A 15,841-nucleotide genomic window follows, 5' to 3' on the forward strand; every position below is an offset into this window, starting at 1 on the left:
ACAGTAGATCTGGACACTAACTGAAAAAATAGCTGCCTATTTATTATAAGAGAAATTACTCACCCCACACATTAGGGTCCATGTATAGCATTCTAATACATGTTTTGTGTTAATTCATAATTGATTCCAATAGGAATCTTGACGCCATACACTAAGTGTGTGTGCACGCACTATATATTACTAGGAGGTATGCTATAATATTGCATAATAGCAACAGCATTGCAACATAACCTCAGCATCATTACACAGACTCACATAAAAGGCTAGTTACAGGACATATGTACAAAGGAAACAACTTACACATACAGACACATATCTTTCCCTGATACAGATATTTTAAAAAGCTACCAAATATGACTATGAGTGGACAGTACATAATATACTGGTGCTCCTACATTTAGCTCAAACATTGCAATACAGTACATTAGGTCACAGATGGCAATCTGCCTCTTTCTTCTGTTTTGTATGCACTCTTTGTTTTACATGAGAGTCTGCTCCCCATGTCTCTCAGTGCTGTCTGAGTAAACTTCCCCGTGTTCTGTCTGCTCCCAGACCACACCATCCTCCCCCATAACTTCTGTATGCACAAGGGAGCTGGATGGCGGAGAGGAAGACGAGAGCACCGGATTGTCCAGAATAAGGCTGTCCCCATTAGTGGAGGCTGGGTTCCGGGGCTGGGACGGGGACAGGAGAGGAGAGCTCAGGGCAGCTGTGTGCAGGGTCTGAAGCTGCTGAGAGGTGGCCAGAATGGGGATCTGCTGAATGGGGGTCTGAGACTGGCTGACCGACTGGAAGGTCATTTGAAGAATTTGTGTCTGCCCCTGGCTCTGCTGCTGGGAGGAGTATGACTGAAGCGGGTGAAGCTGGGGTTGATGCTGGGTCAGCACTGAGCTGGAGTGGAGGGTCAGTTGCTGGATTTGGGGCTGCTGAGCAGCCTGCACAAACTGGACGGGCATCTGGAGCTGGAGATGAGTCTGCTGCTGGTTGTCAGCTGGCGAAGGGGGGTCAATAGGGGACAAGGCAATTGTCACTGGTACTTGCATGGTATGGAGGCTCTGGTCTTGTCCCAGTAAAACCACCTGATGACTCACTTGTTGGGTCACATGACCCATCTGTGACACCTGAGCCACTTGCCCTTCATTGCTCAACTGGTCCATCTGCCCACCCTGCCCTATTTGGCTCATGTCCAAGCTAGTGACCTCTGCTTGCATGGGGTTTCCTTGAAGCTCCAGCAGGGAGGCAGGGCTTGTGATGAGGGCGCCAGCATTGGCTGCCAGAGCCTCAGCGATGAGCACCTCGGGGTGACTTTTAGCCTTATGAGCCACCACACAGTCCTTCTTCTCAAACTTCTTGCCACAAATGGAGCAGGCAAACTGATAAGTGGCATCTGCATCATGCTTCTTCATGTGCCAGTTGAGAGACGCCTTCTGACGACATGTGAACCCACAGATTTCACACCTATGGGGGGGAAATTGAAAGACAATGCATGTATTCAAGTAATCTTGGACATTTTAAGAGGAGAGTAAAGAACGAAGAAAGCAAACAAGCAAAAACTGTAAATGAGAAGTACTAACTGCAGGGGCTTCTCTCCGGTATGAATCATGCGGTGCACAGCCAGGTTGTGGGAGCTCTTGAAGGCACGAGCACAGAACTCACAGATGTAGTCCCTCTGGTCTACAATGACAAAACACTCAAAATATAGATGTGTTCTCTTATCAATTATAACAAGAAGTGTTCAGACACAGATCGAACCCAATGCATGTTTTCTGTATCCATGTACAGTACATTGTAGGTGTACCTGTGTGGTGTTTTGCGTGACGCAGCAGCTGCTTCTGTAGTCGGAAAAGCCTTCCACAAGAAGGGTGAGGACACACGTATTTCTTCTTGAGCAAGTGCTGGTACTTTATATGGTGCTGGTGTGCAGAAAGAAAAAACATGTACAAACAGAGCATCACTAACAGGAGGATGCAGGGGTTAGCAGACTGAAAACGGCATGTGTTTGAAAATCAAACATTTTACAGTTACACTTGAACGATTCATAGCTTAGAGTGACAGATGTAAATAGGATGCGACAGACCTGTAGGTAGCGAGGATGGGCCAGGACTGTCCCGCATCCCTCCATTTCACAGCGCACATACTGCACTGGGGGCTTCTTCCTGTGTAGGGGAAGCACATGTCATTGCAATGTCACAATGCTGAAACCACTAATTAAATTAATCTCAACTCCTTGTGGATATCTCACATATATCCAAAGTCGTTGTTCACCGTGTCAAACATTAATCACTGCCATATGCTTTATTTCTGAGTGAAATTACAGGTTGATTCACTTAAATCCTATTATAAAGTAATAGTTATGATGCCCTAAAACAGACATCAACCTCACCTTCTCTTTGGCAGCCGTGGGGTTTTATCGTCTTTTTTCCGCCGGCCTCTCCTAACACAGAAGGAAAAATTTAAATTTGCTTTGTAACCATACAGACAAACGTTACAGTCAGATTCAACATGCAACAGTAGCTAGTTAGACACACAGCAATGTGAATCTTTCCTATTGATAACTTGAAATACATCGCCTGGTACTGTGCTTACTTCCTGGGTCCATCTGGGTCCTCCACCATTTCTTCCTCAAGCTTAACTTCTTCTTCCAAACTCTCCAAGTTGTCCAAACCTTCGATTTTTATATCAGCTACCTCTTTCTCTTTTTTAGGTGTCTTTTCTTTCTCTTTCTTCTCCTTCTGTCTAGGAGGAGCTTTGCGCTTAGGTTTAGGGGCATCCCTAAGACAAAAGGAGAAATGTTCAGTTACTGAACAAAAAATATAGTGCATATGTCTAACTTCGACACACACACACACACACACACACACAGACACACAGACACACAGACACACAGACACACAGACACACAGACACACCGTTCAGCCTTTGGATCGTAGCTCTGGTCATTTAGGTCATCTGTAAAAGGAAGGTCTTCATCACTGCTCAGACCCTCTTCTTCCTCTGCACCACTGAAAGCAAAACAACAAATCACTTAAAACAGAATTCCCCACTTTCTGTCTGTACAGGGTCATGTGAATGCGCTTAAGAAAAGTGTACCTCTGACTCTGTGGCTGGTAGCTGAGATCGTTTGGGTCATCCCGAAATGGAGGGTCTTCATCACCGAATAGTGGGTCAGCAACATCCTCGCTTTCCTCCACTTTCTTTTTACTAAAGACATAAGTGTGAAACACAGCAGCCATCAAAACAGATCACTACTATCACTTAGTCACACACTAAGGCACCGTTTGGTGTTTATGGGATGCATCACACCTGACCCTTCCCCCAAGATCAGAGGTAGGCCTGTTGTGAACAATGAGCTTTTTAAGCTATTGGGAATGCACACAGATTCACAACGAGCTGAGGACGAAAATGCAGACCGCTAGCTGGAAGCTCAAAAGCCTAAGACCAGACCCTGTTGGGTGAGGGAACATTAAAGGAAATAGAATTTTTGTATTGACGCTCCAACATTACGAGGAGTCCAGAGAGCGTTGGAGGAGATGCTGGTACTGTATGAAGACAAGCCATGTGGTTTCTTGCATATGGATTTTGTCTTCAAACAGTTTGCGTCATTTTACAAGAGACAAATAATTGAAAAACAATGGCTCCGGGATACTGCATACTGAATACCAAATATAGGATGCCAGTTTCAATATATAGACAAACAGGCAAGCAGTGGATTATATTGGACAACGGGTTTGGGACAATGTTCCGCTTTGGCAGCTAGAACCAGTTCAGCTGTGGAATTTGTTGTTACCCAGTGCGCTGTGTTGAATGGTCTCAATGTTTTAGTTCATGTGAATAAAAAGTTTACTAAAGGAATAACTCAGTATTTGAAGTAATGCAATAATACAGGAAGTGTGCATGCTTATGGTGTTTCCACAACAATAATATACGGCCACCATCTTAGTGGAGTGTGTATGTAAAATGGGAAAGCAGAGGTTAGTCATGTACATCTTTGCCAAGTGCAAATCAGAACAGAAGGAATCAATATATTGTTGGGGAGGGTCATGCCTCTACTCCCCAATCATTTTGGAGGGTCGTAAAAAAAATGTATTGCTGACAAAGGGAGGGTGAAGTCTATTTTGACTCCTCCAGTAGACCCTTAAATAAAAAACAAACAGTCCCGAATGTGTGTTGTTAACAATGTTCATATAATGTTTACCCAACGGGAACAAAATATACTCACATATCATTTTGTATCTCTCCTTCCACTGCTGTGTGACAAACGGAGAAATAAAACAGAAGACGAGTTTAAGAAAAGCAACAAAAATACTTTTTGCCACTTCAACCTTCAATTTTAGATAAACGTACACATGTATGATGCAAAATGGGAAAAGGATGAAAGCATACTGCAGTCTACTGAATTTTTGGAAGTTAAAGGTAGGGGCCAAGAAAGGATTGCACCCAGATTTTTAACTCAAAAGGGGCAGAACAGATCCCATTAATTACACAGAACATTCATAATCCCAACCCTCCCTCATCTACTAAATAGGGTGTCACTGATGGTTTCCTATAGAATAAATAACATCCTGAAAACTATTAATGAGCATGACACTTCAGTGCTCCTGCACCTGTAGGATTTGATTTGAGAATTATAAGCACACACGATAAACCATTGTAGTTCACCATCAACAGGTTGCTCACCAGCTGGATTCTCCATTCCAGGTTCGGTCTTACACACAGGCTTGGCAGAGCCGCGGACAGCCCTGCCAGACAGGGGCTTGGCACGAGTCTGAGCTGGGGGGCGTCTGGAGGGTAGAGCTAAAGGGACGGAGCAGAAGCATGCCATCAAACATAATGTATGACATTTGTGTACAGGCATGTGCAGACACTACCACACACAAGCTAGCTCTATGTGAAATCAACTTGCACATATATAGAATTAGATTTAAATTTTAAATGTAGATTTAGCAAGAGACATATTAAAGTTTTTTCCCCAACATTTTTCTGATTACCTTGAGCATCTGTTGCAGGTTTCTTGGGGTCCTCTGAGCTGCAGATAGGGGAAATAAACACTGAGGTCTGACATCATTATATATCTAATACAAAAATGCATTTCAAAGTTTGAGCAATTGAATACAAATGTGATCATTTGTAATTCAGCCAGGTAAGTTTACTCCACCCTTCTTCATGCAGAGCTGCAGAAAGGGGATGAGCTATGCCGAAGGCGTGCTTTTGACAGGAACTGAACCCACCGACATAAACACACACGTTTTAAGTCTAGACTGGCTCCATATAAACAAATGTAGTTGTCTGTTAGGTATGACTGTATGATTAAAAACATACTCTGTGACTTGAAGGCTTTCACCTGCGACCCCCCCTCCAGTCTCAGCCGAACCCGCAGATTCCGAAATTTTCTTCCGTCTCGAGTTGGAAACTTTCCTCCGCTTTGTCGCTCCGGTGTCTGGACTCGGTTCGTCTCCTACGTCCTCTTCGTCGCTCTTGGTGTCCTTTAACCAGGCCGGTACTGCCCTCGTTGACCTGTCTCTTAAAACTCGCCCTGAGCTCTGCGGGCTCGACGTTGCTCCGTTAACGTCTTGTATTGAAGCAGAGACGCTGGTTCTCGGGCGGCACGCTCCCCGCTCTCTGAGTCCCCTCCGCGGGGTAACGGTTGTACTGGTGGTTGGGGTTTCTTCTGCGGCCTTGTCCTCCGCCGGCTCTTTACCTTTATTTACACCCCCGGTTCGGTCGTCAACCGGTTCCATCACCGTGAGGACACTTCAGCCTACTTCAAATTCAGCTTAAATTAAAATAGGTTTAGCAATTTGAGGAAAAACGGACATCTGGTTTAAAGACGTTTTGATTGCAAGCGGCCTTTATCCAACAGTGGGGCATTTTCTGTGAATGCGCTGGATTCGTCGCGAATTAAATGCATATATTTACTAAATAGAAATTGAAAACTTTTCTTAATTATCTATTCTGCAATAAACCGATATAATTTTAAAGAAGCAGACACTATTTCGCGTTCTTAAAGCTATAGTAAACCTACTTATTCGCCCGGGCCTGGAGCACAACCATTTTGTGCGCTTTGTTGCGTCTCCTTTAAGCCAAATGTAAACTGGGGTTACGTTCAGGAGCGGTAACGCATTTTAGCAGCTGTAAAAATCATCTGGATTTCCCTGTGTGCATTTTGCAGATGAGTCGGCCTAGATGCATTATCTATAAATCTACAAAGACTGACAGCAGCAGGCGTGCAAAAGTATCGCACACGCGGATGGCTGCCGGGGCATCATGGGAACTATAGTGCAAGTTAGATCAGCTTTGTTTTAAGGGTATTTATATATTTTTGTCATGATTTTATCCCTGCATCATACAAAATAGAGATAAAAGATCCTGAATAGAATTAGCAACGGATTTCTTATAATAAATAATACAGCATGAATGTAATTATGTGCATGTGTTATTCATGCAGAATACTTTCCCTGCCACACACATTGACCAACATTGACATTGACAGGTGAAAATACTATTATCAGTGTATTTTATTCCCTTGCCCACAATATTTTTGTGTTCTGTGCATACATACATGCCATTATTTTAATCAACATTCAGACTGAATCATCTTCTTGCATGTGTTCATATTTTGACCACAAGAAAGACTAAAATTTGTTTTTTTCCTACAATATTCTGCATTAATGACTGTGAAACCAACATGGCTGCCAGTAAAAAACGCACTGGTCAGAGCTGAACATTCTGATGTGGTGCATTTACCACCAGATGGCACTATTGTCTTACAAGTAGGCTACAACGCCACACTGACAGCATAAATCCTTCTCTTGTCAACATTCAGTTCGATAAAGTAGGTGTGGTGTTAATGTGTTTATTAAGGCAGTATGTTGGAGATAATATTCCTGGGAAATAAACTCTTGCATCTTGTCTGTACAGTTTTTTATTAACTATACACTGATCACGAACACCCAGCTGTGTAGATACAAACCAGGACATGGGATTGTGGACGGGGATGAGCAAAACCCTACAATTAGGTTTTAATCCAATACCATAAAATACCAGGGTCAGAAATACCAATATTAATACCAATACCAAAAGTTCTTATTATTAAATGTTCTGATCATGTAGAGAGGGACCATGTGCCATTATAACTGAGGGAAATACACAATGAATATGCTGCTTCTCGAAATATATTTTATTACCACTTAGGGATTTGCCCAACATTAAGCATTTTACTAATCTCTGATGATTCCCTAATCACATGCATGTTTGATCAAGTAGTTAATGGTAAATCGCAAAGTCATAAACGGTAAATAGCTAATGTTTATTGTGTAAACTAACAGGGTGTTCATTGGATGTATTTAATGTAGGCTACACAACATCAGCAGAGAAGCTGCTGCATGCACTAAGAAGACAGTTTGTGTGCAATGAACATGATTTTTACCACAATGTAAAGGTGCTCTAAGCGATGGCACGCATGTTTTAGGCTACAGCATTTGCTGTCACATACAGCAAACATCTCTTCACTATCCGTGAGCTGCCTGTCCCCAGAACACACTGTAAAAACAAATCGGTCTCTGTAGACAGCCCAGGGTCTAAAAACGGCAACAACAACAAACTGCACCACGAAGCATACACAAACAGTGTTCCAGCGTTCCAGCCAATGACCAACAAGAAGGATTTTGGGTTGGGGGGTTAGTGTGCGGAAGCACAGAAGGGAGGGGACGGGATGAGGAGGAGGAAGGGGCAAGCTAGTCTCGTTTTGTTTGAAAATACTTAAAACATCAACAAGAAGTAACATCACCCAACATTGCTTAGTGCACCTTTAATGGTCAAGCGGTTCGTTGAAAAGTACTCCATGTACCTCTGATTGCACTCCTGTACACACTGTACTGCATGATGAATGCTACTAATGTTCATGAAAGCCTCCCTGAGCTACTTGCTTGGGTACAACATGTTTCTAGAGTAAAGTTGACCTGCCACAGAGAAGTTTATGAAACATTCTCCAAACACTTTGCTTTCTCTCTCCTCTCTCCACCGTGACACATTGCTTAATAGTAGCTGATGTAGCAGGTCAGGCATGGGTTTCCATTCACAGAGGTCGGAGTCAAAGTCCTCTGCCTCTGGACCATTCAAGAAACTTTTGACCCTTTTCACACTTTCTAGTTATACAGTTCCTAAAACTGAAGCTAGCTGACATGATTAGTCAGTTTCTGTGTGCTTAAACAAAGGGGTATATATAGACAAACAAAATGAATGACAGTATTGTATCCTTTTGGAAATGCTTTATTTATCTACTTTATCACTATAAATATAACAATACAGAACACGTTTTTTTTTTAACCAAACATTCAGATAGCAAACAGTTTGATAGATCTACAAAGGCATAGCAAAAGCCACATATTGGCATTAAGGCACACACTAAGGAGAATTTAAATGGTAACACCTATGTTAAACTAGGCATATGCAGGTCCACACCACTGACACAAGGATGCCGTAGTGTGGGTGAAATGCAGGCAATAGAAAGTAAAGCAGGCGTTTTGAGTGGGTGGCAGAACCAGAAGGACACAGTTCTCTGCCGTTTGACAGATGACATTTGGATGGCTGTTAAAACATCATCAGACTTTTAACAGTTTATCTAAAACTGACATGCAAAGTTGCAACACCAACAGCTCAAAGTGCTGATGGATTAACACCATTGGAGTAACACTGCAATGGACCAGTGTTCTAGTTCTTAGTTAAAATCAGAAGGCCTTTGTGGTCCCACTCATAACACCAAAACCAGTACAAAATAGCATACAGAATATTACACATGACAAAAACACAATAACTTGAATGTTTTAAAAACTATTGGACACTTTGGCGAAAAAAAAGGTTTTCCTCTACTTCTGTTACTCTTAATTTTTAATCCTTAAACAAAGTGTATATAAAGAAAAGAAATTTGTTTTAGAATATATTATACATTTTCTTCTCACTTCATAGACATAACACGTAATGCATATATTAAATATATCCTGACTCATTGTCGCCATAAAAGAAAATAATAAAAGCAGTTATCAGCAGTTTGCTTTCTGCAACAAATCCAGTTTAAGAGGAGAGAGAAGAAGCACAATGTAGCTATGATGGAGTGAGATGAGAAAAATATGTCCTGTTTGCTGTGGATAATCAATCATTTTGTTTAATGTCTTAGACATAAAAAGTCATGATCCAGACCATCCCCAAAGTCAAACTCATTCTGTTGTTTTGTGTGTAAAATGTAGTCATAAATTTGAGGAAATTATGGAAAATTAGCAAATAAGATATTCTCTTTTAACATAGTGAATAAAAACAACTACCAAAACTGGTCAACAAATACAAGCCAGCGTACAAATGTTTTGCATGGTCTTATACAAAGATTTTGGAGTGTGACTTCATGATCAGCATCTGCTTGCATTCATTATGTCTGTGTGTTGTAGCACATACATAGGCTACATGCATGGCTACTTGTATATTTCAACATGAGGTATTGCTCTAGTTATTCCCAGTAAAATATTACACTTATTTTCAACACACAGCAGAGTTTAAAAAGTGTCTGCTAAACATTCATGAGGGACATTTTTATGCTTTATCCGCAGGGAAAAGCTCTGTCAAACATACAATAATTGAGAAACTCCAAACTAGCCCAGTTCACACTAATGCTCAGTATTTAATGTCTCTTCATCTGAAAGTTGCAATATCTTGCCTTTTATAAATATGTTTAAGTGCACCTCAGTCAAGCACAGTTTGGAGGACAAGAATTAAAGAGGAGACAGACGTACGGAGTATTGCTGCAGAAGCATTAAGAGAAGAGACTACAAGAAAGAGGTAGCCTTGTTAGATCTGACTACAGAGACTGAAACCTACTTGTTTCACCACAACAAAGTAATACCACAAATTATTGTAAATATGAATGGAGAAAACTCCAGTCCAGTATGCAGATTTAAGGCACTGTAGTCAGGCACAGAGAATGTTTCTTATCTAAAAGTTTTGGAGTGTATGTAGCCTTACATTTATATTTTGTAGGCATTGGAAAATGCAGGAGCTCTTAAGGTGGCAGAGTGTTGCATTCCACATAGAAACATGTCTGTCATTTCTGTCCATAGTTGTTCAACTTTCAAGAGTCAAACAATTCAAAAACATATTAATAAAGATATATGAGGAATAGAGAGAAAAAAACAATAAACATCTGTTCAGTCTGAGTCCCCTGTCAGCACAGTTTTATGAGGATGGGAATGTACATGGTGTCGCTGTCTATCAGGCTTATTGATAAATCATGTTTAAAAAGCTTTCCAGTTTTCTTTCTCCAGTATTTGTTCCCCCAATGAATCTGCCAAAATAATATTATTTAGCTGGCAACTTCTTTTTTTTCCAACAAACCAAGATATATGTTTCCATAAAACATAAAAAACAAGTAGACATAAAAACAAGCAAACTAAGCAAATGAACACAACACTTAGAAACCTTCATTTAAAAACATCCAAAACAAACAAATCTTAAAAACCCTAAAAGTATCAAACAGGCATGTTTGAAGCTTACACATTCAACCAGCATGGACGGATAGCATCACCTACAGACTGTAGACTTATCAGGCTACCATATATTAATGAAAACAAAACATTGGTATGTCCAAAACAGTTGTATTCAGTGGTATCCTCTCTTTTAAGTAGTTCCTGTTGTTCTTTTACTTTGTTTCAATTAACTTTTCTTTCTTACGCTCACTTTTTTACAGTCAAAAAAAAAATAGACAATGTAATGGTGTTTCTTTCCTGCCTCAGAGAACCAATTTCACTCCATTAATAAGAGAAACCTAGAGAGAATAAAAACCTTAAATATGCATCTTCTCTTTATAAATACTTAAATGTACCTTCAGTGTTTCTGTTGCCATAGCAACAAGGTGGTGGGGGTCAGAGACACAAAGACAAAGAGCAAGACAGAGAGATGGTTGTCATTGTGAGTTAATGCTTATTGTTGGGGGACGATCAACACATACTGACAGGTTTCCTCAGTAAGTGGAATGTCCTCTATGTGTTTTATAAAACAGTGACGCTGCATAATTAAGCCTGTCATATGGTTGCCTTGGGTCCAGGATATACTGAGGCCAGTACATTGGACAGATCAGGCCAGAATGCATTGGACAGATATGAGTGAGATGTCATTGTTTCTCTGTCTGTTTTCTAAATATTTGCTTCAAAAGACATTCCTTTAGAGCTTTTGGATATTCACAAGTTCAAGTGATGGGACAGACATTGTGGTGGTGGTTCAGTCACAGGCAGGGTAACTTTGTTGTGGTCTGACCCTCATAATCAATATGTCTGGTAGATGTCGTGGATAGGCAGCTGGAAGGCTGTGGCGGGGAAGGCCTGTGGCATTGCGTAGCCTGTGTATCCCCCATATGCTGCAGCCGCCACAGCTGCATTCTTCTGCAGCGCGGCCAGAGCTGCTGTGTTGGCAGCGTAGTTTGTGATGGGGACGTATCCAGCTCCATACAGGCCACCGGCTGCTTGGATGCGCTGTACATTGTGGGCCATGGCATAGACAGGAGTGATAGGACGGCCCTGGGGAATGCAGGAGAAAAAGTAGGACTGTAATGAATAAGAGGATGTCCAAAGTATATATTCATTGAAAGAATCTATTCAATATTGAGTTTCACCTTAAAAAGTGAGAATAGAATGAGTACAAATAGGTAATGTTTGTCATGTAATAAGTGGTGGGCTAACTATTGTTGGGACAAAGGAAGAGGTCTTTGAGCAAGTTGAAGAAGACCTCTGAAGCCTAAGTTCTAGTTTTGGGAAAGTTTTGGGAAAGTTTTGGAAGAGAGCGCTGGTGTGGACGGTGCAGTTTATAGGCCTACATAATGTTATAGTGTTGCTGTACTCGTTTCTAAGTTCCTTGCAGTGTGTGCATGCAACTACCAGTGAGTATTACTGATGTCTGTTGTTAGTTTTACTTCATAATAACGTTACATTGTTCATTCAATATTGTTGCCCACGTTGCTGCTTGTTTTTTAAGTACTATAATGACGGAGCCTCGCGCTGCCCATGTTATTGTTTAGAACGCTGTATATTAACGGAGGTGTTGCTTTGCAAACCTTATGTGTCTCAATTTGAAATATTGTTTGCAGTTCTTACACAATGTGTGTTAGCTACAACACAGTGTAACAGGATTGTTATTTGCTCAGCAGATTTAGCATCATGTGTATTGCTGCATTTATGTGCAGCAAATTAATCTTTGAACAGGTAAATAGTGTATTACTGAAGTTTTGTATTTGTTGAATTAGCTTAGTAAGAAGCATTTACTAAAACACACATCTTAATCCTAATAAAATGCCTAAAAGAAGCATTCTGCATTCTAATCAATGCCCCCTGGTGGCCATAGCATTTTAAAGACCAGCCTAAAAATACAGTCCTTCACAGTCACCAAAACAATTGTTCGTTTTACTCAACTACATTTATTTGATTCTTAAATACAATCTGGGGATGTGGAGGTGGAAAGACGTAAGCCTATCAGACCTCTGTAGTTCCCTGTCTAGCCTTATCTCTGCTTGAGGCTAGACAGTTAATGTTACATTAGCAGTTACAAGCATAACAGAGTTGCTTTGTGGGTAATGTAGGTTCTTGGTTTTGACAAAGATAAAGACTGTGTGAAACAAAAAAACCATATCTTAGGTTGTGCTGCATCAAATTTGAAACTATTTTTAAAAAGGCCATTGGGACTCCAACAGGTTTATGCAAAATTGCTAATGTTATGCTAATTCCGTGGAGCTTTATGGGGAATTTGGTGTCAAATCAGATCCATAGATACTGAAGGATTCAGTACCTATAGGGGAACTGTTTACAGCATCAAACAACATTCCATGCGATGGAACTGGGTATTTTACATCTATCAGCATGAATCAAATTCAAAAAGCTTGTGTCTGTGAAACCTAAAACAATGACATAATGCACACCTGAAAAGGTGGAGGGGTAGAGACCGCAGGCATGACGGTTCCAGCAGCACTAGCGGTGGTGTGATCAGGGTGTTGCATGGCCAGAGGGTTCATAAGGTGCTCCACCGTGTGCACCTTTCCCTCCTCCATCAGCTTGGCTGCAGGAGCCGTGCTGAACACTGAGTACTGCCCACCCAGAGTCGGCAATGCCACTGAACATAAAGAGACACAAGAATGAGAGCTTGGATAACAGATGGTACCACTGCAGACAACATTATAGCAAAAGATGGTTATGTATGCATTCACAATATACAGTATGAAATAATAGCACATATGCACCCATGCTCAAACAGAAACATGCATTCTTAATTCTGAAAACTATGAAAGGAGTGACTGCTAAAGCAGTAAACGTTGAAGGAAACAATTTAGTTAAGAAGGGGGAAAAAATAAATTACACAAGTTGCCGTTGAGGTGTGATTTGGATTAGGATGGTGCTCAACTGTGGATTAACCTTAATGCTCCAACACACACACACACACACACACACACACACACACACACACACACACACACACACACACACACACACACACGCGCGAGCACAACGTCAGTCATTGTTTCAGATGGACAAAAGACTTTTCAATCTGGTGGGGATCCTGTGATTCCATACAGTTCGAGACTAAGGCCGAGCTCCAGATTAGAGTCAAATCCTTCCAGAAGGAGCATCAAGAACGTCCATGTTATGAAATGGACCTCTGATCCCAAATACATGACATTCAACAGCAAATAGTTGTTATGATGAAAAAACATTTTGGTAGACTTTTTGTCACTTTTGTCTTTAGTAATACATTTTAAGATCAAAGAATAACACCAGTTTGTGTTTTACTATTTTTTTTTTGCATTTCTATCATTATAATGTCTGTTTCATCCTGATGTTAGTTGGGTTTGGGTTTACTGTTTGGGGAAATAAGAAAATTTCTGTCTATGTTTTAAACAGTAGACCTAATATTTACAAAACAAAACAAAATGATGATTGATCATGGCAATTAAATGCCTACAAAAATAGACGGGCTGCAACCCTACATAACACTGGTATAATCCTTTTCGGTGATCAGAATAGAGTAGACACAACAGTAAAGAGAAGATAAATAATCTTAAATTTGTGTATTTAGTTTTGCATTTCAACTCCATTCTTTACTGAAAGTCTTGTAACGCTACCAAAGCTAAAGCCGTTGCTCCTACAGAAAATAAAACTGGTTGAGTTGATGTCCAAAAAGAACTTCACAATGTGAATACATATAGCAAATCTTTTGTGAGATTTGTTTTTGTTTTACTGTCAGCCACCTTTCAGTAAAGAAATGGAGTTAAGTGCATAAAAAAAAGAGTACAAAGGAAATGTAAGATTTTGGAAGCATTGGTCCCACATAATGATGGCCATGTGCAGAAAGACAACAGCACTGTGTGAAAAATATGGCTTCCTCATTCAGTTGAATGAAAGCACTCTATTGGAGGTGTCAAAAGAGTATCAAATTAGAGAATTGTGAAATCCTTCTATTATGTATATATATATAAAATACTATTTTAAACCACTGTGCAGTGTTTCAGCATCCGTCTCACAGTACGATCCCAACCTTGAGCCCCTTGTGTTCTTTTAACACAGTGCTGTTTTTGGTCTTAACACCAGGTAGGCCAATTTTTTTAAACGGAGGAAAAAGGACAGAATGAGGAACAAATCATAGCAGTTACTTTCTGGTCATGCTAGAAAGGACAGATGTATAGTGACATTATAATTTGCTGTTGAGAGAAAGGAAGTCCTTTTGCGCCTGACCATCCAGCAACAACTATAATCTTGATTTACAAAATGTTCCTCAAACCACACAGGAGAGAGAGACAGAAAATTATGAGCTGGAAGGTTTTATAAAGGCTTTTGAGATGGGCAAGAATATGGATGTATATATCTATCTCACTGACTTGTGCCAGGTTTGATGCCAACGGAGTTGACAGAGGCAGCGAGCTCCAGACTGGGCATCAGCTCATAGGGCTTTTCGGGCTGCTTGGCCTTGCCCTCATGGTAGCGGCTGTAGATGCCACGACCGGCAGAGTAACCCCCCAGGTATGACCCCCGTGGTCCAGGGGTACGGTTACCTGCAGCAGCACGACCACGACCTCGCACAGTACCTGCTTAAAATACAATTAAAGTAATATGATGACAGGGGTTGTGGTTTAGGACTTGGGCAGTAGGGGCAACTTGTACTGAAAGTTGTGTAGGGCAAGACGTAAATCAATATTTTATAATGGGGTTAGAACACTCCAGATATCAGGACTGGGGTAGCAAGAATAGTCATTTAGCTCTAATTGAAGGCAGAAATCTCCTTACAAAGTTTTTTCAACATCTGAATGAGCTCAGGATTTGTTTGGAGTTAAGTTTGGCCTTTATTCTGAACACTGTTCTGACTATTTAGATGTAGTTCATGGCACTGTGAAATAGTATTTGTAGTTCTTTTTAGGTTTGTTGTGATCTCTGCAATAACCCAGCATGAAATGGGAGGTGACAGCACAGCGGGAAAAGGATGGTGTTAGAAAACATATAGTTTGTCACATGGCAAGAAAGCTTATTGTTCATTGAAGGAATGAGTGGAAATAAGGATGTGAGAGATTACCATTGTTCTGTATCATTGGGGATCCTTTGGAGAGAAAACCAAAACACAATGATTGTTGAAAGTCAAATAGATTTTCCTGCTACCACCCAAAGAACATAAATAATCAAACATCAAAGGTAATGGGGTTAGCATTCATTAGTCCATCACCTGGTTTTTTCTTTGCTTTTTTAACAAGTCTCTGATTTTAAGCCACAAACCCTCATCAAGTTAAGATTTAAAAACTTTTATCAAATGAAATTCTAGTCATGAAAGATTA

The 15,841-nt window shown here is 40.7% G+C and overlaps 2 protein-coding genes across 13 annotated transcripts in view; both read right to left on the reverse strand.

The window, feature by feature from the left end:
- Positions 1-479: 479 nt before the first annotated feature.
- Positions 480-6,254, reverse strand: si:ch211-113e8.10 (E3 ubiquitin-protein ligase ZFP91). The gene is made up of 12 exons (XM_034883447.1): positions 5,320-6,254; positions 4,989-5,026; positions 4,678-4,794; positions 4,220-4,247; positions 3,091-3,201; positions 2,910-3,002; positions 2,587-2,772; positions 2,384-2,434; positions 2,078-2,156; positions 1,799-1,913; positions 1,575-1,674; positions 480-1,458 (listed from the first exon to the last, which is right to left on the reverse strand). Exons 1-12 carry the CDS (start codon positions 5,736-5,738, stop codon positions 480-482), a joined length of 2,316 nt encoding a protein of 771 aa, XP_034739338.1. The 5' UTR covers positions 5,739-6,254.
- Positions 6,255-8,252: 1,998 nt separating this feature from the next.
- The window catches only part of rbm47 (RNA binding motif protein 47), a 33,694-nt gene continuing 26,105 nt past the window's right edge, over positions 8,253-15,841 (reverse strand). For 7 of the 12 annotated variants that reach the window (XM_034858524.1, XM_034858485.1, XM_034858517.1 and 4 more), the window contains 4 exons: positions 15,586-15,609; positions 14,897-15,106; positions 12,947-13,137; positions 8,253-11,555 (listed from right to left, as the gene is read on the reverse strand). In XM_034858524.1, the coding sequence (XP_034714415.1) occupies positions 11,304-11,555; positions 12,947-13,137; positions 14,897-15,106; positions 15,586-15,609 (677 nt within the window). In that variant the 3' untranslated portion in view covers positions 8,253-11,303. The remainder of the gene's footprint in view (positions 11,556-12,946; positions 13,138-14,896; positions 15,107-15,585; positions 15,610-15,841) is intronic. The other 5 variants (XM_034858532.1, XM_034858548.1, XM_034858539.1 and 2 more) reach the window with 5 other exon arrangements.

Source organism: Etheostoma cragini, chromosome 2 (genome assembly GCF_013103735.1).
Source record: "Etheostoma cragini isolate CJK2018 chromosome 2, CSU_Ecrag_1.0, whole genome shotgun sequence".
In the NCBI taxonomy this organism is placed as follows: Eukaryota; Metazoa; Chordata; class Actinopteri; order Perciformes; family Percidae; genus Etheostoma; species Etheostoma cragini.

Bases quoted from the DNA above. Each gene is read 5' to 3' on its own strand.
- si:ch211-113e8.10 (XM_034883447.1), bottom strand. From the start codon at position 5,738: ATGGAACCGGTTGACGACCGAACCGGGGGTGTAAATAAAGGTAAAGAG. The intron at 1,675-1,798 runs GTACACCTACAA...TTGTCATTGTAG, and splicing joins TCACGCAAAACACCACACAG to ACCAGAGGGACTACATCTGT. The intron at 1,459-1,574 runs GTTAGTACTTCT...TCCCCCCCATAG, and splicing joins ACCGGAGAGAAGCCCCTGCA to GTGTGAAATCTGTGGGTTCA.